General features: G+C 41.5%; 2 protein-coding genes and 1 pseudogene across 6 annotated transcripts; 1 reads left to right on the top strand and 2 right to left on the bottom strand.

The window, feature by feature from the left end:
- Positions 1–487: 487 nt before the first annotated feature.
- Positions 488–7,321, top strand: LOC144702403 (jasmonate-induced oxygenase 2-like). 5 transcript variants are annotated; one of them, XM_078574432.1, is made up of 11 exons: positions 490–764; positions 857–907; positions 1,404–1,502; positions 1,828–1,914; positions 1,995–2,585; positions 3,017–3,445; positions 3,516–3,577; positions 3,679–3,787; positions 3,998–4,077; positions 4,824–4,976; positions 5,050–5,227. In XM_078574432.1, exons 1-11 carry the CDS (start codon positions 564–566, stop codon positions 5,081–5,083), a joined length of 1,896 nt encoding a protein of 631 aa, XP_078430558.1. In that variant the 5' UTR covers positions 490–563; the 3' UTR covers positions 5,084–5,227. The 5 variants fall into 5 exon arrangements, 4 of the variants coding, with proteins under 4 accessions (XP_078430558.1, XP_078430559.1, XP_078430560.1 ...); XM_078574433.1 differs by having other exon boundaries at positions 623–907; positions 1,848–1,914; XM_078574434.1 differs by having other exon boundaries at positions 623–907; positions 1,845–1,914.
- Positions 7,244–8,625, bottom strand: LOC144702404 (signal peptidase I). Its single transcript, XM_078574436.1, has 3 exons — positions 8,492–8,625; positions 8,072–8,389; positions 7,244–7,997 (listed from the first exon to the last, which is right to left on the bottom strand). Exons 1-3 carry the CDS (start codon positions 8,603–8,605, stop codon positions 7,332–7,334), a joined length of 1,098 nt encoding a protein of 365 aa, XP_078430562.1. The 5' UTR covers positions 8,606–8,625; the 3' UTR covers positions 7,244–7,331.
- Positions 8,626–12,769: 4,144 nt separating this feature from the next.
- LOC144702402 (protein JINGUBANG pseudogene) lies at positions 12,770–14,596 on the bottom strand (annotated as a pseudogene).
- Between the last annotated feature and the right edge of the window lie 2,845 nt (positions 14,597–17,441).

Raw genomic sequence — 17,441 nt, 5'->3', positions numbered from 1 at the left:
ACGACAATGGGAGCAAGAGCTTGTACATAACATGTCAACTAACAACTACGAAAGTTTTGCTCCTTGCAAATGAGCAAGCCGTCACATATTGCTATAAACTCTGCTATTATGTTAGTTTGCACACCATAGCAATTGGAAAAAGCAAATATAATGCTCCCCAAGTAATATTGGAGGATGCCAGCCTCCGAGACATTGTTTCAGCATTAGACGTTGTGACAGCAATGATCACAGCATGATAACAGTCATCTTATAGATTTACCCATTTATTGAAAATTATTCTAAAGAAACCATAGAGATTCTAGAGGTTTCAGGTGATTATAATGAAATCCAACCAAATATTGATCATATGTGGTACTTGAAGAAAATTTTGAGTTAATTTTTATCGTGACGGCGTATGTGAAACTCTAAATTAATTCATTCTAACTTTCAACTAGTTGGAAATAATTCTAAACTATAAAGTTCAAGTCGTATAACCTGCCATTTAAGAGACAGGAAAGAGAGATAAGGTGAAATTGTCTCACTATTCTTTTCAATAGTTCCGAAGAACTAAACTAGCGCGAGCAATGGGGAAGGGCGAGGAAGAGATCGCTCGCGCTCGCCTTTGCCGCCTACTGAAGAGTTCTCTCGGATCGCGGTCGGATGTTTTGCGTTCAATAGGATGGCCTGATGAATGCCCTTCTTTTTACTCTGAGAAGCTAGCGCCTGAAACCCCAATACTTCTCAATGTAGAGATGGAGAGGGATGTTCTTATTGCCCTCACTGGGGTAATCGCCATCTTCTTCTCTTAGGGTTCTGAGTTTTCGTTTTCGGCTGAAAGTGGATTTTGGCATTACCCATATGTTTGTGTTTTCGGAAGGTTTACAGAGTTGTGAAGCAGTGGACATTGGTTGGCAGCCCCTGCGAGGAGGTAGTCTTCTTTACGAGTTGAATTTATCTCGATAGTTTTCTCTTTTGCACTCCTGTAAATCGAAAATTAAAGTAAAACTCATTATCTACGATTTATATGAAACTTAATCTCTGGAATCATTGTTTTCAGAATTCCTTTATACCAAAATTTCCAAAATGTACTCGGTTTCGCATAATTTGTCTCATTTGAGTGACTTCTCTCATAGGACGCGTCATTTCTGACTTGAATATTCTACCCATATCAGGGTTGGAAATCAGTATTTGTAAATATTTCTTTCGACCTTGTCGTTTGTAAAATTACACTTCTTACCAAAAAATCCGATAGCTGCTCCGATAGTTATTATTTTCCATGGCACTTAGCCGAATCATTTGTTTCTCCATAATTTAACCGATTGATAAATAATATTCTAATTTACCAATGAAATCTTAAAAAAAATTGATTTTGTTATAATTTCCCGTGATGGACTCTTCTAATATCTTTATTTTATTTTCTGAAGGATCTCACCTTGGAAACCATCAACCGCAATGACTGTTCATGGCATATGCGACCTCCTGTAGGATGTCAGAGCTGCTTGGCCAACGCTATATCTTTATTGGTAAGAAAACTTAAGAATAAATAATTTTTTGATAGAAAGTAAGATGTTTCAGCTTTAATGATGCGAAAGTCTTTCACGTTTGAAGTTTACTGAGTTACATATCTCCATTTTATCTGCCGTGGTTTTCGGACACTTTGTTTCGTTGATCATCTGAGATCCCTTCCATAATGAAGCTTCGTTCGGCTTTGTAAAGGTTGTTGATTGTCCTCTTCGGTGTAAAGGACGGTTCTAGTTGATTGTCATATTGAATTTTATGGACCAATATATTTTATTTGTCTCATTCTAGGGAATACCAGAGCTAAAATATTTGATTAATTTCTGACAGTTGGCTTTCCTGGGCAGCAGATCTCCGCATGTTCAGCACATGACCTGCAAAATTTTGGTGGTTATCTCCAGTTTTCTTCAAATATACGTGGGTTATTCCATTGGTCCAGAAAATTTACACGGTGCGATAATTCTCCATCAGTTTCTCATTGAAGCTTTTTTTTTCAGGAAAATATGTGGGAAGAATTCTCCCATGTCTTATGGATAGAATTGGAATTCATGATACCCTCTTGTTCACAACAGCCTCCTGACAAATATGCTACATCAAACGCTGCACATTTGTTAGAATCTGGCGATAACTTGGCTGCTGTTTTGAAGTCGGCACATAAAAAAACTGATTGGCGTGCTCCTACTCTTCTGATGGAGACACTAAAATTGATACACAAATCTTTGAACTTCGAAAACAGCGATCTCTCTGAAGCAAACTTACGTTATAACATTTCATCTTTATTAAACTTTCCATGGTATTTTCTGTATAGCAAATCTGACGTGCAGACCAAAGTGCCACTTGTTGCTTCGAGCATGTCTAATGATGAATTACATAATCCGCCTTCACATGGTCTATTTTTGGGCGCCACGCTACAGTTATTGTGTTCCCTCGTGGAGAAAACAGACGTGGAAGCTGAATCGAGCCCGTTGGATGATAGCTCAATATATTCCAAAGTCACAACCCTGGTTTCTGACCTATTAGACTATTTCTTCTCCGACTGCTGCAGTTTTGATGCCTGCTTATGTCGGTATCTCAGGCACAAATCGTTGGTAAGTATTTACAGGAGCTTTTTGTGGCTTGTATTCGAGCATTGCGTGTTCCAAGATACGAATCAATAAATGTTTTCTGCATTCATTTCTCTCGTATTACTGAACTTGTTTGTGCTTCAAGATATTCTATTTGAAAAAATCTTCTTCACGGCAGACTGATGTATTCCCTTATAATCGACTATGATCACAAAAATTCAGAACCATGGGTGCCGTTTTCCAGCCAGGCAGTATTAAGTTCATTTCTTAAGTTAAACTCTTCGCTAAATTATTTACTGAGGAACTCTTTTGATCTTCCTTTAAATTTTTCTTCTTCTCATCGGGGGGAAAAAATATTTTTCTGTGGTTCGCATTTCATATTCATTGATTTTAAGATCAGTTGTTGGAATGGAAAAATATAAAAAAGCTGGAAACTTAAGTCTCTCATGATCCAGGCGCTGATGATCAGGCTTTCTGTTTGGACCCACTGGCGAGATTGGGCTCTTGAGCCATGTGCTCTGTTGATCCGAAAGCATTTCAAAGATATTTTACTCAATCCTATCATGAATGCGGGTGGTTTTTCCCTTGTATCCATGGAAGGATCACCATTTCAGTCCAGTATCTCTCGCCAGGAGAACTCTGGGACGATGTATACGACTCATCTACATCGGCAGACCCTCTTTCTCTTTATCAAGTGCTGTTATAGCTCGTTTCGCTGCCGTGATGAAGTCAGTCAGAATCGCGAATTGAGATTTTCTGGCTTTTCTGAGCTTTCGACATGGCTCCAAGGACATATTCCCCTGACAAACAACTCAGAGGGCCATTTTTACCTAACATCATGCACCAGATTCTCGTTATCCTTCCTGGAGCTCTTCATGGATGAGGTGCGTCGGATTTTCATTTTACCCCCCTTTTTTTCAAATTGATTCTCAAGCAAATAGTGTTGTTCCGCAGGATGACTTGCTCTTTGATATGCTTTTGCTGTTGTTGGACACTCCGTCTCCTGCCTTAAGATAGTGAGTAGAAGCGTATTTAATTTGATTTTTCTCCAAATTCCATGAGTTCCTTGCGTTTACGAAACACTTTTTTAAGCTGAAAATCCTGCTATCTATGACAGTCGAAAAAAATATGGTTGTCATGTCACGGAAGAACAATGGACGAGTGATGTTTCTCACTTGTGGAATGTATTCAATCCCATTCGTCTTTTCCATCTGTTCCTGCATCTGGTAATGCTCCCCCATCGAAACAGAACTTCAGCTCTTCCTTTTTCCTATTTCTTTTTCATCTCTCTGGGCGTTGAAACTGGTCTTCCTCCAGCAACTTCCTTTTTTTAATTCCTTGTTTGGTAAAATATTTTAATTATTATTTATGCATTATCATTTTTTAGGTAGAGTTTTATTCTCAATGTTTTACTATTGTTTTTGCATGACCCGTAGATACACTACGACCATTCAGTGCTTCTGGATTATCTCATATCCAAGGACTCAGGAATTCCATGCGTACAGTATCTCCTGAGGTACGTGATGGATGGCTAGGGACTTCTCTCTCTCCTCTCTCTTTTCTATCTCTCTCTTCTGTGTATCTCTCTCTCTCTTCTCTCTTTTAAGTGTGTGTCTCTCTCTTCCTCTCTATGTATCCTCTCTCTCCTCTCACTTCTTTCTTTGTCTTCTCTTCTCTCTTTTCCCTCTCTCTCTCTTCTCTCATATCTGTTTATCTCTCTCTCCTCTCTTATGTCTCTCTCTCTTCTCTCTTATCTGTTTATCTCTCTCTCCTCTCTTATGTCTCTCTCTCTTCTCTCTTATTTGTCTCTTATCTGTCTTTCTCTCTTTTCTCTCATCCGTTTATCTGTCTCCTATCTTATGTCTTTCTCTCTTCTATCTGTCTCTCTCTCGTTTCTTTCTTATCTGTTTATCTCTCTCTCCTCTCTTATGTCTCTCTCTTCTCTCTTATCTGTTTATCTCTCTCTCCTCTCTTATGTCTCTCTCTTCTCTCTTATCTGTTTATCTCTCTCTCCTCTCTTTTGTCTCTCTCTTCTCTCTTCTCTCTTCTCTGTTTATCTCTCTTTCTGCGCTTATGTCTCTCTCTCTCTCTTCTCTCTTATCTGTTTATCTCTCTTTCTGCGCTTATGTCTCTCTCTCTCTCTCTTCTCTCCTCACTCTTATCCGTCTCTAGCTCTCTCTCCCCTCTCATGTATCCGTCTCTCCTCTCTCTCTCTCTCCTATCTCTCTCTCCTTAACGACCCAATTTTATTGAGTTATGCAGGTGCTTGCGCCTGGCATGCGACAACTGGGAGGAAACCTTCTCCGACAACTCACCCCAGCAAGCCGCGCGGTGCCTTCTCTCTCTAAAAACATCCGTGGAGAGCCTCCACCGAAAATCCCTCTTCCCCTACAACCCCGCCCCTCTTCTCAAGAGGTACTCCCCACCCCCCCCAAAGTCTCAACTCCACCCCGTCGGACCACGACAACCCGACTAATCTCCTCCGCAGGTTCACCAGATTCCAGGAGCGAGCTAGTCGGTAATCGTCCAGGTGCACTGCACCAAGCCAAGAGTTAAGGAGGAGAGCTCTCGGCGATGGCGGTGATGGCGGTCATGGAGGGGTGGGAGATGAAGGAGGAGTTCTACCAGGAGGAGGAGCACAGGCCGGGGGAGTTTATAGCGGAGGCGGGGGGAATACCTCTGATCGACCTTGGGGGGGGGCGGGCGGCGGCGGCGGAGGTGCGGGCGGCGTGCCGGGAGTGGGGCTTCTTCCAGGTGGTGAACCACGGCGTGGCGGCCGAGCTGGTGGAGGGATTGCACGCGGCGGCGAGGGAGTTCTTCGCGCTGGGGGCGGCGGAGAAGGCTCGGATCCGGCGCGACGCGGTCAATCCGTGGGGGTATTACGAGGCGGAGCACACGAAGAACGTGCGGGATTGGAAGGAGGTGCTTGATTTCATGGTGCCCAGCGATCTCACCGTCCCCAATTTGGACGCCTCGTCTGAGATCTGGACGAACCAGTGGCCCGATTTCCCTCCCCAGCTCAGGTTCTTCTAGCTTCTTCTTTCTTAATCTCCGCTTCTTCTTCTTTTTCTTCTTCTGACTACTTCGTCTTCTTGTTTGGTGTTCTTCCTGTTTCTTGTTCTTCGTCCATGCTCGTCTTCTTTTTCTGCTGTTTTCTTCTAGTCTCCTCTCTTCTGCTAACATCTTCTAGCTTACTCTTCTTCTTCTGCTATCTTCTAGCTTATTCTTCTAACATCTTCTAGGTTCTTCTCTGCTAACATCTTCACTCTTATTCTTCTAACATCCTTTTTCTTCTAACATCTTCTAGCTTATTCTTCTAACTTCGAGCTTCTTACGCTAACATCTTCTAGCTTATTCTACTAACTTCTTCTTCTAACATCTTCTAGCTTATCCTTCTAGCTTCTTCTTCTAACATCTTCTTTCTTCTAGCTTCTTCTGCTGTTGTCTTCTAGCTTCAACTTTTCCCATCTTCTTCTCCAGTTTTCTCCTAGCTTCTTCTTCTTTGTTCTGATAGCTTCCTTTTTAGTTTCTTCTGTCTTCTTCTTTTTTCCTGCTTCTTCTCGGGTCTTCTTCTTTTCTTCTTTCTTCCAGCTTCTTCTTCTCGGGTTTTCATCTTCTAGTTTCTTCTCCAACTTTCTTTCTGTCTTTCTCTCGCTTCTTCTTCGGCATATTCGGTGATGCTTTGTGGGTTTGTTGAAGAGATGTGGGGAGGAGATATGGAGAGGCGGTAGAGGAGTTGGCGTTTACTCTGCTGGAGACGATAGCGCTGAGCTTGGGGCTGCCGGAGAAGAGGCTGAACGGGTATTTCGAAGGGGGTTCACCGTCGAGCTTCATAAGGCTGAACCACTACCCGGCCTGTCCGGCGTCGGACTTAGCCCTCGGCGTCGGCCGGCACAAGGACGCCGGCGCCCTCACCGTTCTCTTCCAGGACGACGTCGGCGGCCTCGATGTCAAGAGAAAGTCCGATGGCGAGTGGGTTCGCGTCAAGCCCATCCCCGGTTCTTTCATCGTCAACGTCGGCGACATCATCCAGGTTCTGATTCATCATCTCCTCCATCTCTATCTCTATCTCTTTCTCTTTACCTCTATCCATGTCAATTACAATCTCAATATCCCTCAATTGCATTGTCAATCTCTACAACTTTGCCTCCGTCGATATCATCGCTTTGTCGATCTTCACAACTTTGTCTCTTTCTCTATCACAATCTCCATCTCCACATCTTGATCCAGATCTCTCTCCATCTCAACATCTTCATCTACACTTCTATAACTATCTCTCCGTAACAATATCAAAATCTCCTCTTCATCCGATATCTATGTCTAGACCTATACCAAAATCTATCGGATCTAAACAAATTTGAATCAAGGGGATTACCTATTCATGGTATGAATGTTTGGCGACGACGGTGGCAGGTGTGGAGCAACGACGAGTACGAGAGCGCGGAGCACAGAGTGACGGCGAACGGGGAGAGGGAGAGATTCTCCATTCCCTTCTTCTTCAATCCGGACATGGCCGCCATGATCGAGCCCTTGCCGGAGCTCCTCCGCGATCCCCCCGCCGATCCCCGCTACCTCCCCTACAATTGGGGATCCTTCTTCCAGACCAGGCGCTCCAGCAACTTCGCCAAACTCCCCGTCGACAACATTCAAATCCACCACTTCAAACCCCCGACGCCCCAAACTTGAATCCCATATCGCTTTTATCTGAAATCCTCGAACCTTACCTCGTTAAATAATAATACATCGCCGTGAAAAAATAATTGTACTTTGTCACCACTTCACGTCCAGCATGAAAGCTTCGGGAGGAAGAAGAAAGGAGAGGAACTGCGAGAGGGAGACGTTGGGGAGGAAGCTATCGAGCCATGCCGGCGAGCCCCACGACAGGACCGGCGATCTCTCCAGTTTTCTGAGGTAAACTGGCTTCAACGACGTCCCCGGCCCGGCTCGGGTCAGAACCTCGAACCAGTCTCGCTCCATGGCCGGCCTAGACTTCCACTCCGGAGCTTCCCTCCACCTGACGTCGTCTTCCCCGATCTTCCTCTCCAACTCTAGCTTGAATCTCACCATGGCGGATGGCGTCATCCTCGCTCTCACCCCCTTGCGGAGGACCCCTTCAAGCACGTTCGACAAAGGGAAGGGTAGAGGAGGGTTCTGCGATTGGGATCCGCCATAGCACTTCGCCGGATGCAGCTCCAAGGTCTCCGGAGAAGGGGAGGAAATGGATATGACCTTGGACGCGGTCAGCGAGGGTTGGCCGGAGATGGTGACGGAGATCGGAGGTGGGCAGACGGATGGCGCGCGGAGGAAGGAAGGCTTCCGGTTGCCGCCGCCGCCGGAGGGGTATCTCATAGTGAAGCCTTCGGCTCCGGTCACTGCCACTCCGATCCCTCCTCCGACCACGATCCGCTTCAATCCGGCCCGCGTGGTGTTGATCTCCTGATCGGCAAGAACAAAGTAATCAGATTCGTTCAGGAAGACGACAGATCGGGGGGAATCCGATCGAAGCTCACCGGGACGAAGATCGAGAGGCGATCGGCACCGATGGCTTTCACCTCGAGAGGTCCGATCAGGTCGAGTTGGTTCAACCTCGGCCGCGGCCAGCGGAGAGGTCCGTCGAGCTTCCGCCAAGCTCTCTCCCTTCCTCTCCTCCTCGGCCTTCTCCAAGCCCCGCCGTCAAGCTCCTCCGGAAACGTGAGAACGAGACGACCGCGGATCTGCAACTCGAGTCTCCGCGCCCGCGCCACCCGAACGCTGCCGCTGGCGAACTTGGAAACCCTAGCGGCCTTGGCTTCCCATCCCTCCTTCCTCGCGATCGCCTTCACCACGTCCTGCATCGATCAACTCGGTGAATTTTAGGGTTTAGTCTGCAGATCTCCTTCGCCAATTCGATGGAGAGAGGTTGAGGATAGAGTTGAGAGAGATATATCTACCTGGAGAAGGACGGTGGGAGGGAGGGCGGAGGAGTTGCAGGCGATGGCGAAGGATGCTACAATGGCGAGAGCCAGTGTCCCAATGGAGAAGACGACGCTCTCCTTTGCCTTCATTTTTTTTCCCGCCGTCTCCTTCCCCCTTCTGCGCTCTCCCAGGTTTTATATCCCAAACTTTAATTAAACAATAACAAGAGAAAATGTAGTCATTTAATATGGTCTTCACTTTCTTTTCACTCTCCCGGGAGCTACGTATATAGTTACTTAATTTATCAATCCCATGCTAAAGAAATGTGTGGAGAAGAAATTCTGGGAAGTCAGTAAATTATACCTTAAAAACGTTTAAAAAGTTGTGCATCTTAAATACGTAAACATTTTTAGTGGATTAGAAATCTCAAAGCTATAGTAAAAACGAAAGAATTACACTTTCGCAAGAGTCGATCAGTGGTAAATCCTTTTTCTGAATCACCAAAATAAGTGAAAATACAACATACACATGCCTTGGTAGGGACTGAGGCACAGTTTGAGGGGGGCAACGCCGATCTAAATCTATAAAGATTGAATATATTTATTCAACAAATGAAGAAATCAAAGATTTAATCCGTGCAAAGGATTTAATCAAAGTTTTAAGATCTGTCTTCAATTTAGTATTTTTCTGCGCAATGATTTTGGACTTAGTCAATTGAAACCATGAATTCCAGCAGAAATAAATCCACAAAGGCAATGTGGGGTCAAGATAAGGTCGTTCATCCTCGTTTTAAGATGAGACAGACTTGAGGAGGAATATAATGAAATATTAGAAATCATTGGCCAAGATCATTAAAATATCTGGAAATTAGTTTTTTGATGATTTCTGAATGCATGAGTCCTAACTTGGATGACCTATGAGGGTTTGATAACTAACCTTGGCCTATGTTGTTGTGGGATTACTGCATAATTGAGGATAGTATGTTCATGATAGCTAATGACATATAGGTTCCATGAAAGATTTGATGAACCCCTGTATACCTTTTGGAACTCACTGTGTAGCATAACACCTCATGTGATGGCGACTGAACCTGTTGATTGCATTGAATTGATATTTGATTAATTAATCTATATGTTGGATATATTTATGTAATTGAGTTATTGAATCAAAAAACAGTTATTGGGTTTATGGAGTTGTAAACTAGACTAGTACATGAGTTACTTCTTGTGTTTAATCAATTTTATTAAAAAATTGAAGATTTTTTTGGGATGTATTAATAAATTTATAATTTTACATAAGCTATTTTCAAGGTTTTATCTGAATGAAAATAATTAGTCCAGATGGCACTGACAAAGTTACCATGCAGTCACTTTTGCAGAATATGAAAAATGGAATTTCCGTAAGAAAACTATCAAATATATCTTGATTGGTTATCTTGTTAGTTGGAGGTTAAGGATGACCTCATTTTGATCAATTGATCATGATTCAACCCAGCTCCCAATCATATGACCAACCTTTGTCAACCATTGACCCATTTGCAACCATGATGATCATTCTTATTTTATAAAAATAAATATACTTGTAAAAGTTCAAAACCCCCATCTTCTTCTTGGAAAACTTTATACCTTTAATTGAAGAAACCTTTTTTCATATGATATTAAAACCATCTCTCAGCTGTATAGAATCTATTTTCATCTTCTTTTGATATTACTTTTTTCATTTTTTTCATATCAGGGAGCAATGTCTTCAGCATTAAGTTTTCTGAGTTAATATTTTGCATTTTTTGGTTCAGGAATGATGGAGATGTTGATGAAACAGCGGTCATCTTTGAAACTATCAATTAACTAGTTTTGTCTAATATTTTCCATGGTGAATCTTATCATCATCTCGAGTTTATTGTGCTTACTTATTGCATTTTTTAAAGCTGTAAATCTCCCTGACACCTTAATGGTAAAAATCATAATGTCCAATTGAAAAATAAATAAACTGAATATAAATTGAACGTGAACCAAGGAAGAAAGTAATTTAGTAAAATGTTTTTTTGTCAGCTCCTTATTAAATTAAATACTTTGGGAGGCAAACTGAATTACAACCGAAATTCATATTCAATTCCTTGACCTTTCATAGTAAAAGTCACTACGTAAAATAAATAATATCATAAATCAACTGAATAAAGTTTTATTTGTCTTTATATTTCCTGATTTTTCTATTGATTCTTAATAACAATACACTACATATTAAGAGCATAAGGAATAATTTAATAAACCGAACTAAACTCTGGGAAATATGAGGATGTTAAAAATATTATAAAGTTAATTCTGAAAACTGATAAATTAACTTATATATATTTAGTTTCACATAAATATAGAGTGAAAATCTTAAAATTAATTGATATATTTTCTTGTGATTAGTTGATAGATTAGGAATGGTAATTTTTACATATTAAAATATTTATTCATTTTTTAATCTTTTATATTTAATGTCATGAGTTATAAATATATATATATATATATTATGTTGATTTGATATAAATTATACATGATTGTGTTTTCTTAGTAGATAAGAAATCATATAATGAATATAATTTCGTCAGTAATTAGTTTGTATAATATTAGACTAAGATAGAGTTTGAGAACATTTTAACAGACTCTATCAGTTAAGTTGAAAGATCATTTATTGGGACCAGATGTATGCTTCATGAGTTAAAAAGAACTAGTGGGAACTAAAAAAAAAAACTTGAATATGACTTAAACTGAGTCAAGCTACATTTTTTCATTATATTCACTACATAATTATGTTAAAAAATGATGCCTGAAATACTTACTGGAGGTGTATACCTCTTCATAAAACTCAAGGTCATGAAAGCCTAGGTGGTATAGTCAAATGATGTACATATTCATCTCAAAAAGATTAGGATATTTCAGTTTTATGTTTAATACTGTTGAACTTATAATAGTGCTTTGTCCTTAGTGACCTAGACTAGTGTGAGGGGCATATTAAGAACAAGATTCTAGGGAAAATAGAGTAAAATAGTAAGATTAAAGAATATAAGAAATATATATATATAGACCATATGTATTTCCTTATCGTTTACATCATTACAAGATGGAAATAAGTTTAGATAGCCAGTTTCCATCAAATAATTAAGCAGTGCTTAATTTTTTAATTGTTTAATCAACTCCTACTGGGATTAAAAAAACATTTATTAACAAGATATGCCAGTGCCATTGAATCTAATAGTTGAGTTGCAAATGCAATAAATATGTTTTTTATATCTATTACTGATTTGAACTATAATGGTTCTCCTAAAAAGTTCTTCCTCAAGTCATATAAATTTCATTTTCTACGCCCGACCATGAAAGACAAGGTGTCCAATGGAGGAACAGGTTATGTTAATGGAAATGTACAAAAAGAATATACCAATGGGAAAAAATTCTTGGAGTTATAGAAACAACGGATTATAAATTTGTTATCACAATTGACAACTATCTTAGTATCCTCAATAACATGATATTTGTTACTCATGATCAAACCAAGGCAAAATTGACCAGACCATTAATGATTTTCCTTTTTTTTTTTTAAGAACACGATTGAAGAACATGAAAAATGGGATGAAATGTAGCGATTAACGTCTTACAAGAATAGAGACACACATACACACATATATATGGAGATGATAAGATAATAGAGCTGTGGGGCAAAGGCTCTGAGTTATTGAGATAAAGCTCAAAGGTAAGTTTTTGGACTTGAACTTATATCATCTTCTCTTGACATCTATGTGGATAAATATTTCTCCAGCATATAAAAATTTCTCCACCGGGGTTTTCCTTATGTTCTCTCATTCATTATTTAGTAGAAAAAAGAAGTCTTAAACCCAATCTCTCATTCATTATTCATTATTTAGTCTTAAACCCTCACTCATCCCCTCTGTGCCATATTTTCAGGCTCAATATCAACTCTCTAAATATTTTTTATGGAATTTGATTCTGATTATAAAATTTGAATCACCCTAATCTGAATTCATCAAGCACACCTAATAAAGACTTAATCTTGTAATCTGATTATTACAACTTCTTACCTACAGATCGGGCTATTTATGGTCCTGATATGTAACCCATAAAGTAATGGTTACTTTGATGGATTATCTTTTCCCCTCGAAAATAATTGCATGAATTTGTAGGGCTAAACCAACCTCGTATGGTTGGAGAACTCTATTAAGCACTGTGTTCATCCGATATCTATCCATACTGCACGAACTTCAAATTCTCAAGAACCGACCAAACATATGAACCTCTTCTGTCACTCCATTAGGATTTAGGAAGAAGATGAGCGAACAAATGAATACTCCATCCAGTCAGCGTCTAGTTTACACATTCCAGTCATTGTCCCTTCAGCTTTTCTCTTTTCCTCGCCTCTCTCTCTCAAACCAGACCCTCTTAAGCTTTACATCTTGAAGAGAAGATCATTTCCCCAGAGGCGAGGCAAACTGGTGAGACGCTCCCTCGCCAGAACACTGCCTTCTTCCGGAAGAAGACATGCAACAGCAGACGCTCTTCTCCTGCGGCCGGCGCTGGACTCCATCGCCGTTGAGCTGCTCAGAGACCTGCCAAACGTTCACAGACTTGTCCAAGCTACCGCTGTACACAATCCAACTCGGGGAAGAAGGCGACGACTCTCGGTCTCTCTCCACGGCCAGGCACTTGACCGGCCCGGCGTGCCCGGTGAGGACCGCGAGGGACGTGTGCGCGCCGCCGTCGCGCCGCCAGACGCTGATGGTCCCGTCGGCGGAGCCGCTCAAGACCAGGCTGCCCGCCGCGGCCAAGCAGAGCACGGCCTGCTGGTGGCCCCTCAGCACCCCCCCGTGGGTTAAAAAGCTCTTCTTCTTCATCTCCCAGAAGTTAACGAGCCCGTCGGACGAGCCGGAGTAGACCACCCCGGCGGCGGAGCTCAGAGCCAGGGCCGTCACGGCCGAGTCCTGGTTCAGCAGGGTCTGCGACGGCGCGTGCCGGGTGCCCTTCCCCCGGTGCTTCTCCCTCTTCCAGACCTTGACCGAGCCGTCGGCGGACCCGGTGAAGACCAGCCCGTCGAGCCCGGCCAGGACGGCGTTCAGCGCGTCGTCGTGGGCTCGGACCGACTCCAGGCACTTGGAGTCGGTCACGCGCCACACCTTGAAGGTCTTGTCCCACGAGCCCGAGTAGAGAACGTCGCCTTCCTCCCCCAGGCTAAGGCACGAGACCGCGTCGCTGTGGCGGATCCACAGCGCGCTGCGACGGCGGCGCGCCTCCACGTAGTTGCTGGGCTTGACGGAGCTCCTGACCAGGTCCTTGAGCGTGGGCAGCGCGCCGGCCCGGCGGTGCACCTTCGGGTCCTTTCTCGAGACCCGCCAGACCCGGATCTTCCCGTCCTGGTGCCCCGTGAAGATCCGATCTCCGGCGATGACTATCGCCTTCACCAGCCCGCTGTTGGACTTGAATCCCGTGTACTCCTCCTGCTTCTTCCACACCCTTATGTTCTTGCTATCGGATCCTGTGTAGAGAAGCTCCCCGGAGGAGGCCAGCGAGTAGATGTGGCCTTCTTCTCTTATCAAGGAGCCCACCAGTTTCGTCCCCAGAGAGACAACCGCGTCGTTGGGAGGCGGCTTGGCTCGGGACCAAGGCGATCTCACGTAGCCGGTGGCGTCGTTCCAGGCGGCGGAGTTGTAGGGGGAGCTCTCGCCGCGGTGCACCACGGTCCGCTCGGAGAAGCAGCCGTAGTGGCCCGCGGACGCGCCGCTGGTGCGGGGGAAGTCGTAGTCCGGCCCGGCCGCGACGGGTCCCCCGACGGGCATGCTCGGGTCGGAATGCGGCTGCATGTAGAAGAGATTGGACCTTGGCAGGCTACTCATCTCCATGAACATGGCTCGCCCTTTCCCTCTCTCTTCCATCGTTCTTCTCTCCTCTCCTCTCCCCCTCTCTTCTCCGAGGTGGTCAGAGAGAAAGAGAGAGGGAGAGAGCGGGGAGAACGCGAGAGGCCGTCGTGAGAGAGGAGGAGAGAGCGTCGGAGCGGCTGATTGGAGAAGAAGAGATAAATAGAGAGGGGGGTTCGCCGTTTCGGCCGCGGTGGCCGCCGAGTTTAGATAGAGAGCGTTTGAGTCGAGGAGGACAGAGGAGGAGGAGCCCGGCGAATCTGCGTAACCGGACGAAGTTACGAACCCCGACAACGACTCGCGTGGCGTTTTCTCGTTCTTTACGCGTTACTGCTTCGCTGGGTGATATGCACAGTCGCCGTCGCTAATTCACTTCGACCCTGTCTCCGAGATCCATGCATGATCGTCGGATCTCGCCGTCGTCTAAATTTTTTTTTAATTCCATTCGCGATCAGCGATGACGACGGTCGAGATTGACAGAGGTCGAAAGAGAGAAAGAAATAACGATAAAAAGATAGTTTGATAGATCAGATAGGTAGAGTAGATATATTAGATAGATTAGATAGATAAAGATTAGATATATTCGATAAGATAGATGCATAGATTGATAGATTGATAGAGATATAGATAAATAGATAGATAGATATAGGTACACACATACATTGATACATGGATACATAGATACATACGTAGATATAAAGATGCACAGATAGATACATAAATACAAAGATACATAGATAGATATACACATAGATACAAAGATGCAGAGATATATCCATGTATAGATATATTAGATAGATATATTAAATAGATAGATAAATGGATAGATGGATATATTAGATAGATAGATATATTAAATAGATAGATAAATGGATAGATGGATATATTAGATAGATAGATAGATATATTAAATAGATAGATAAATGGATAGATAGATATATTAGAGAGATACAAAGATGCAGAGATATATCCATGTATAGATATATTAGATAGATATATTAAATAGATAGATAAATGGATAGATGGATATATTAGATAGATAGATAGATATATTAAATAGATAGATAAATGGATAGATAGATATATTAGAGAGATACAAAGATGCAAAGATTGATAGATAGATACATACACATACATTAATACATGGATACACAGATACATGAATACATACAAAGATGCATAGATTGATTGGTAGATACATACACATATACATTAATACATGGATACACAGATGCATATATAGATAGAAAGATGCATACATTGATAGGTAGATACATACCCACATACATTAATGCATGGACACAGATACATATATAGATACAAAGATGTATAGATTGATAGGTAGATACACACACACACACATTAATATATGGATACACAGATACACACATAAATACAAAGCTGCATAGATTGATATGTAGATACATACACACATACATCAATACATGGATAAAAAGGTACCCACATAGATACAAAGATGCATAGATAAATACACACATAGATATAAGGATGCATTGATAGATACAAAGATTCATAGATTGAGAGCTATATACATGGATGCAAAACTGGATAGATAGATATATACATAGATAGAAAGATCCATAGATAGATAGGTACAAAATTGGATAGATAGAGAGAGAGATAGATAGATAGAGAGAGAGAGAGATAAAAAGATAGATAGAGACAGATAGATAGAGAGATAAATAGATAGATAGAGAGAGAGAGATAAAGACAGATAGATAGAGAGATAGAGAGAGAGCGAGATAAATAGATAGATAGAGAGATAGATAGATAGAGAGATAGATAGATAGATAGGTAGGTAGAGAGATAGATAGGTAGAGAGATAGATAGGTAGAGAGATAGATAGAGAGATAGGTAGATAGAGAGAGAGATAGAGAGAGAGAGATAGATAGATAGATAGATAGATAGAGAGAGAGAGAGATAGATAGAGACAATATATATATATATATTATATATCAGAGAGAGAGAGAGAGAGAGAGAGAGAGAGAGAGAGAGAGAGAGATGGATTATAATGTGTGTTGGCACTTTCGATAACATGCATGCAGGGATAGAATAATAGATATCAATTGATACTACTGTTAATGATAAGCACAGATCTTTTTGGAAATAGTTGGATGCAGTGGACACTCGCCCATCGATTCTTCACAAACTTATCCTCTAATTGCAATTTTGACGCAGACAGAAGATATATTTTAACCGTGTCGCCATGATCCATGCATGATCACAAGATCTCGCAGACTTCTAAAATTTTGATCTGATAGCGACAGAAAGAGATAGAGAGAGAGATCGGTGGATAATAAAACGTGTATTTATAAGTACGATAACATGCATGCGGGGATAGACTAATAGATGTGAATTGATACTACGAATTGATCTTGATGATAAACACATATAAGGTCAACGGAACTGGTATTTTCTCTATTAACAATGGCTATGATATTTTAATAATTCATTCAACTTTCTCCAACATGTTATGTAATCGCACATGAACAAATGACTAAAGATTTATTTTAATAATGCATTCAACTTTCCCCTATATGTTTCGTAATCGAACATGAATAATAATGAATATGATTTATTTTAATAATTCATTCAACTTTCTCCTAGGTGTTATGTAATCAATCGAACACGAATAATAATGAATAGATATTTATTTTAATAATTCATTCAACTTTCTCCTATATGTTATCAAGTCGCACATGAATAAAAGTGACTAAAGGTTTATTTTTCACAATTTATTGCACATAAACAATAATTAATATGATTTATTTTTATTAATTTATTGAAATTTCTCCCGAGTCCGAAGACAGGAGAATGCGCAGTTCCAAAATTCATCCCATGTGAATAATAATAAATATAATTTATTTTTAATAATTTATTGAATTATATACTCTGCGATGGGTAAAGTGAGAACTCAGCGTTCCAAAAATTCATCCCACAAGAATAATAATGAATAATAATTTCTCGCGACCAGAAGGCGGAACAACGCGCTTTCCGGTCAACCAATTAATCAAACAAAAACTCACCATTAATGGTGTAATATTAGTTCTTAGATTTTT

Source organism: Wolffia australiana, chromosome 4 (assembly GCF_029677425.1).
Source record: "Wolffia australiana isolate 7733 chromosome 4, ASM2967742v1".
NCBI classification, from domain to species: Eukaryota; Viridiplantae; Streptophyta; class Magnoliopsida; order Alismatales; family Araceae; genus Wolffia; species Wolffia australiana.
This window is presented reverse-complemented; position numbering and strand designations above follow the sequence as displayed.

Bases quoted from the DNA above. Each gene is read 5' to 3' on its own strand.
- LOC144702403 (XM_078574432.1), top strand. From the start codon at position 564: ATGGGGAAGGGCGAGGAAGAGATCGCTCGCGCTCGCCTTTGCCGCCTA. The intron at 908-1,403 runs GTAGTCTTCTTT...TATTTTCTGAAG, and splicing joins TTGGCAGCCCCTGCGAGGAG to GATCTCACCTTGGAAACCAT. The intron at 2,586-3,016 runs GTAAGTATTTAC...CTCATGATCCAG, and splicing joins ATCTCAGGCACAAATCGTTG to GCGCTGATGATCAGGCTTTC.
- LOC144702404 (XM_078574436.1), bottom strand. From the start codon at position 8,605: ATGAAGGCAAAGGAGAGCGTCGTCTTCTCCATTGGGACACTGGCTCTC. The intron at 8,390-8,491 runs GTAGATATATCT...TGATCGATGCAG, and splicing joins CTCCCACCGTCCTTCTCCAG to GACGTGGTGAAGGCGATCGC. The intron at 7,998-8,071 runs GTGAGCTTCGAT...CTTGCCGATCAG, and splicing joins GCCTCTCGATCTTCGTCCCG to GAGATCAACACCACGCGGGC.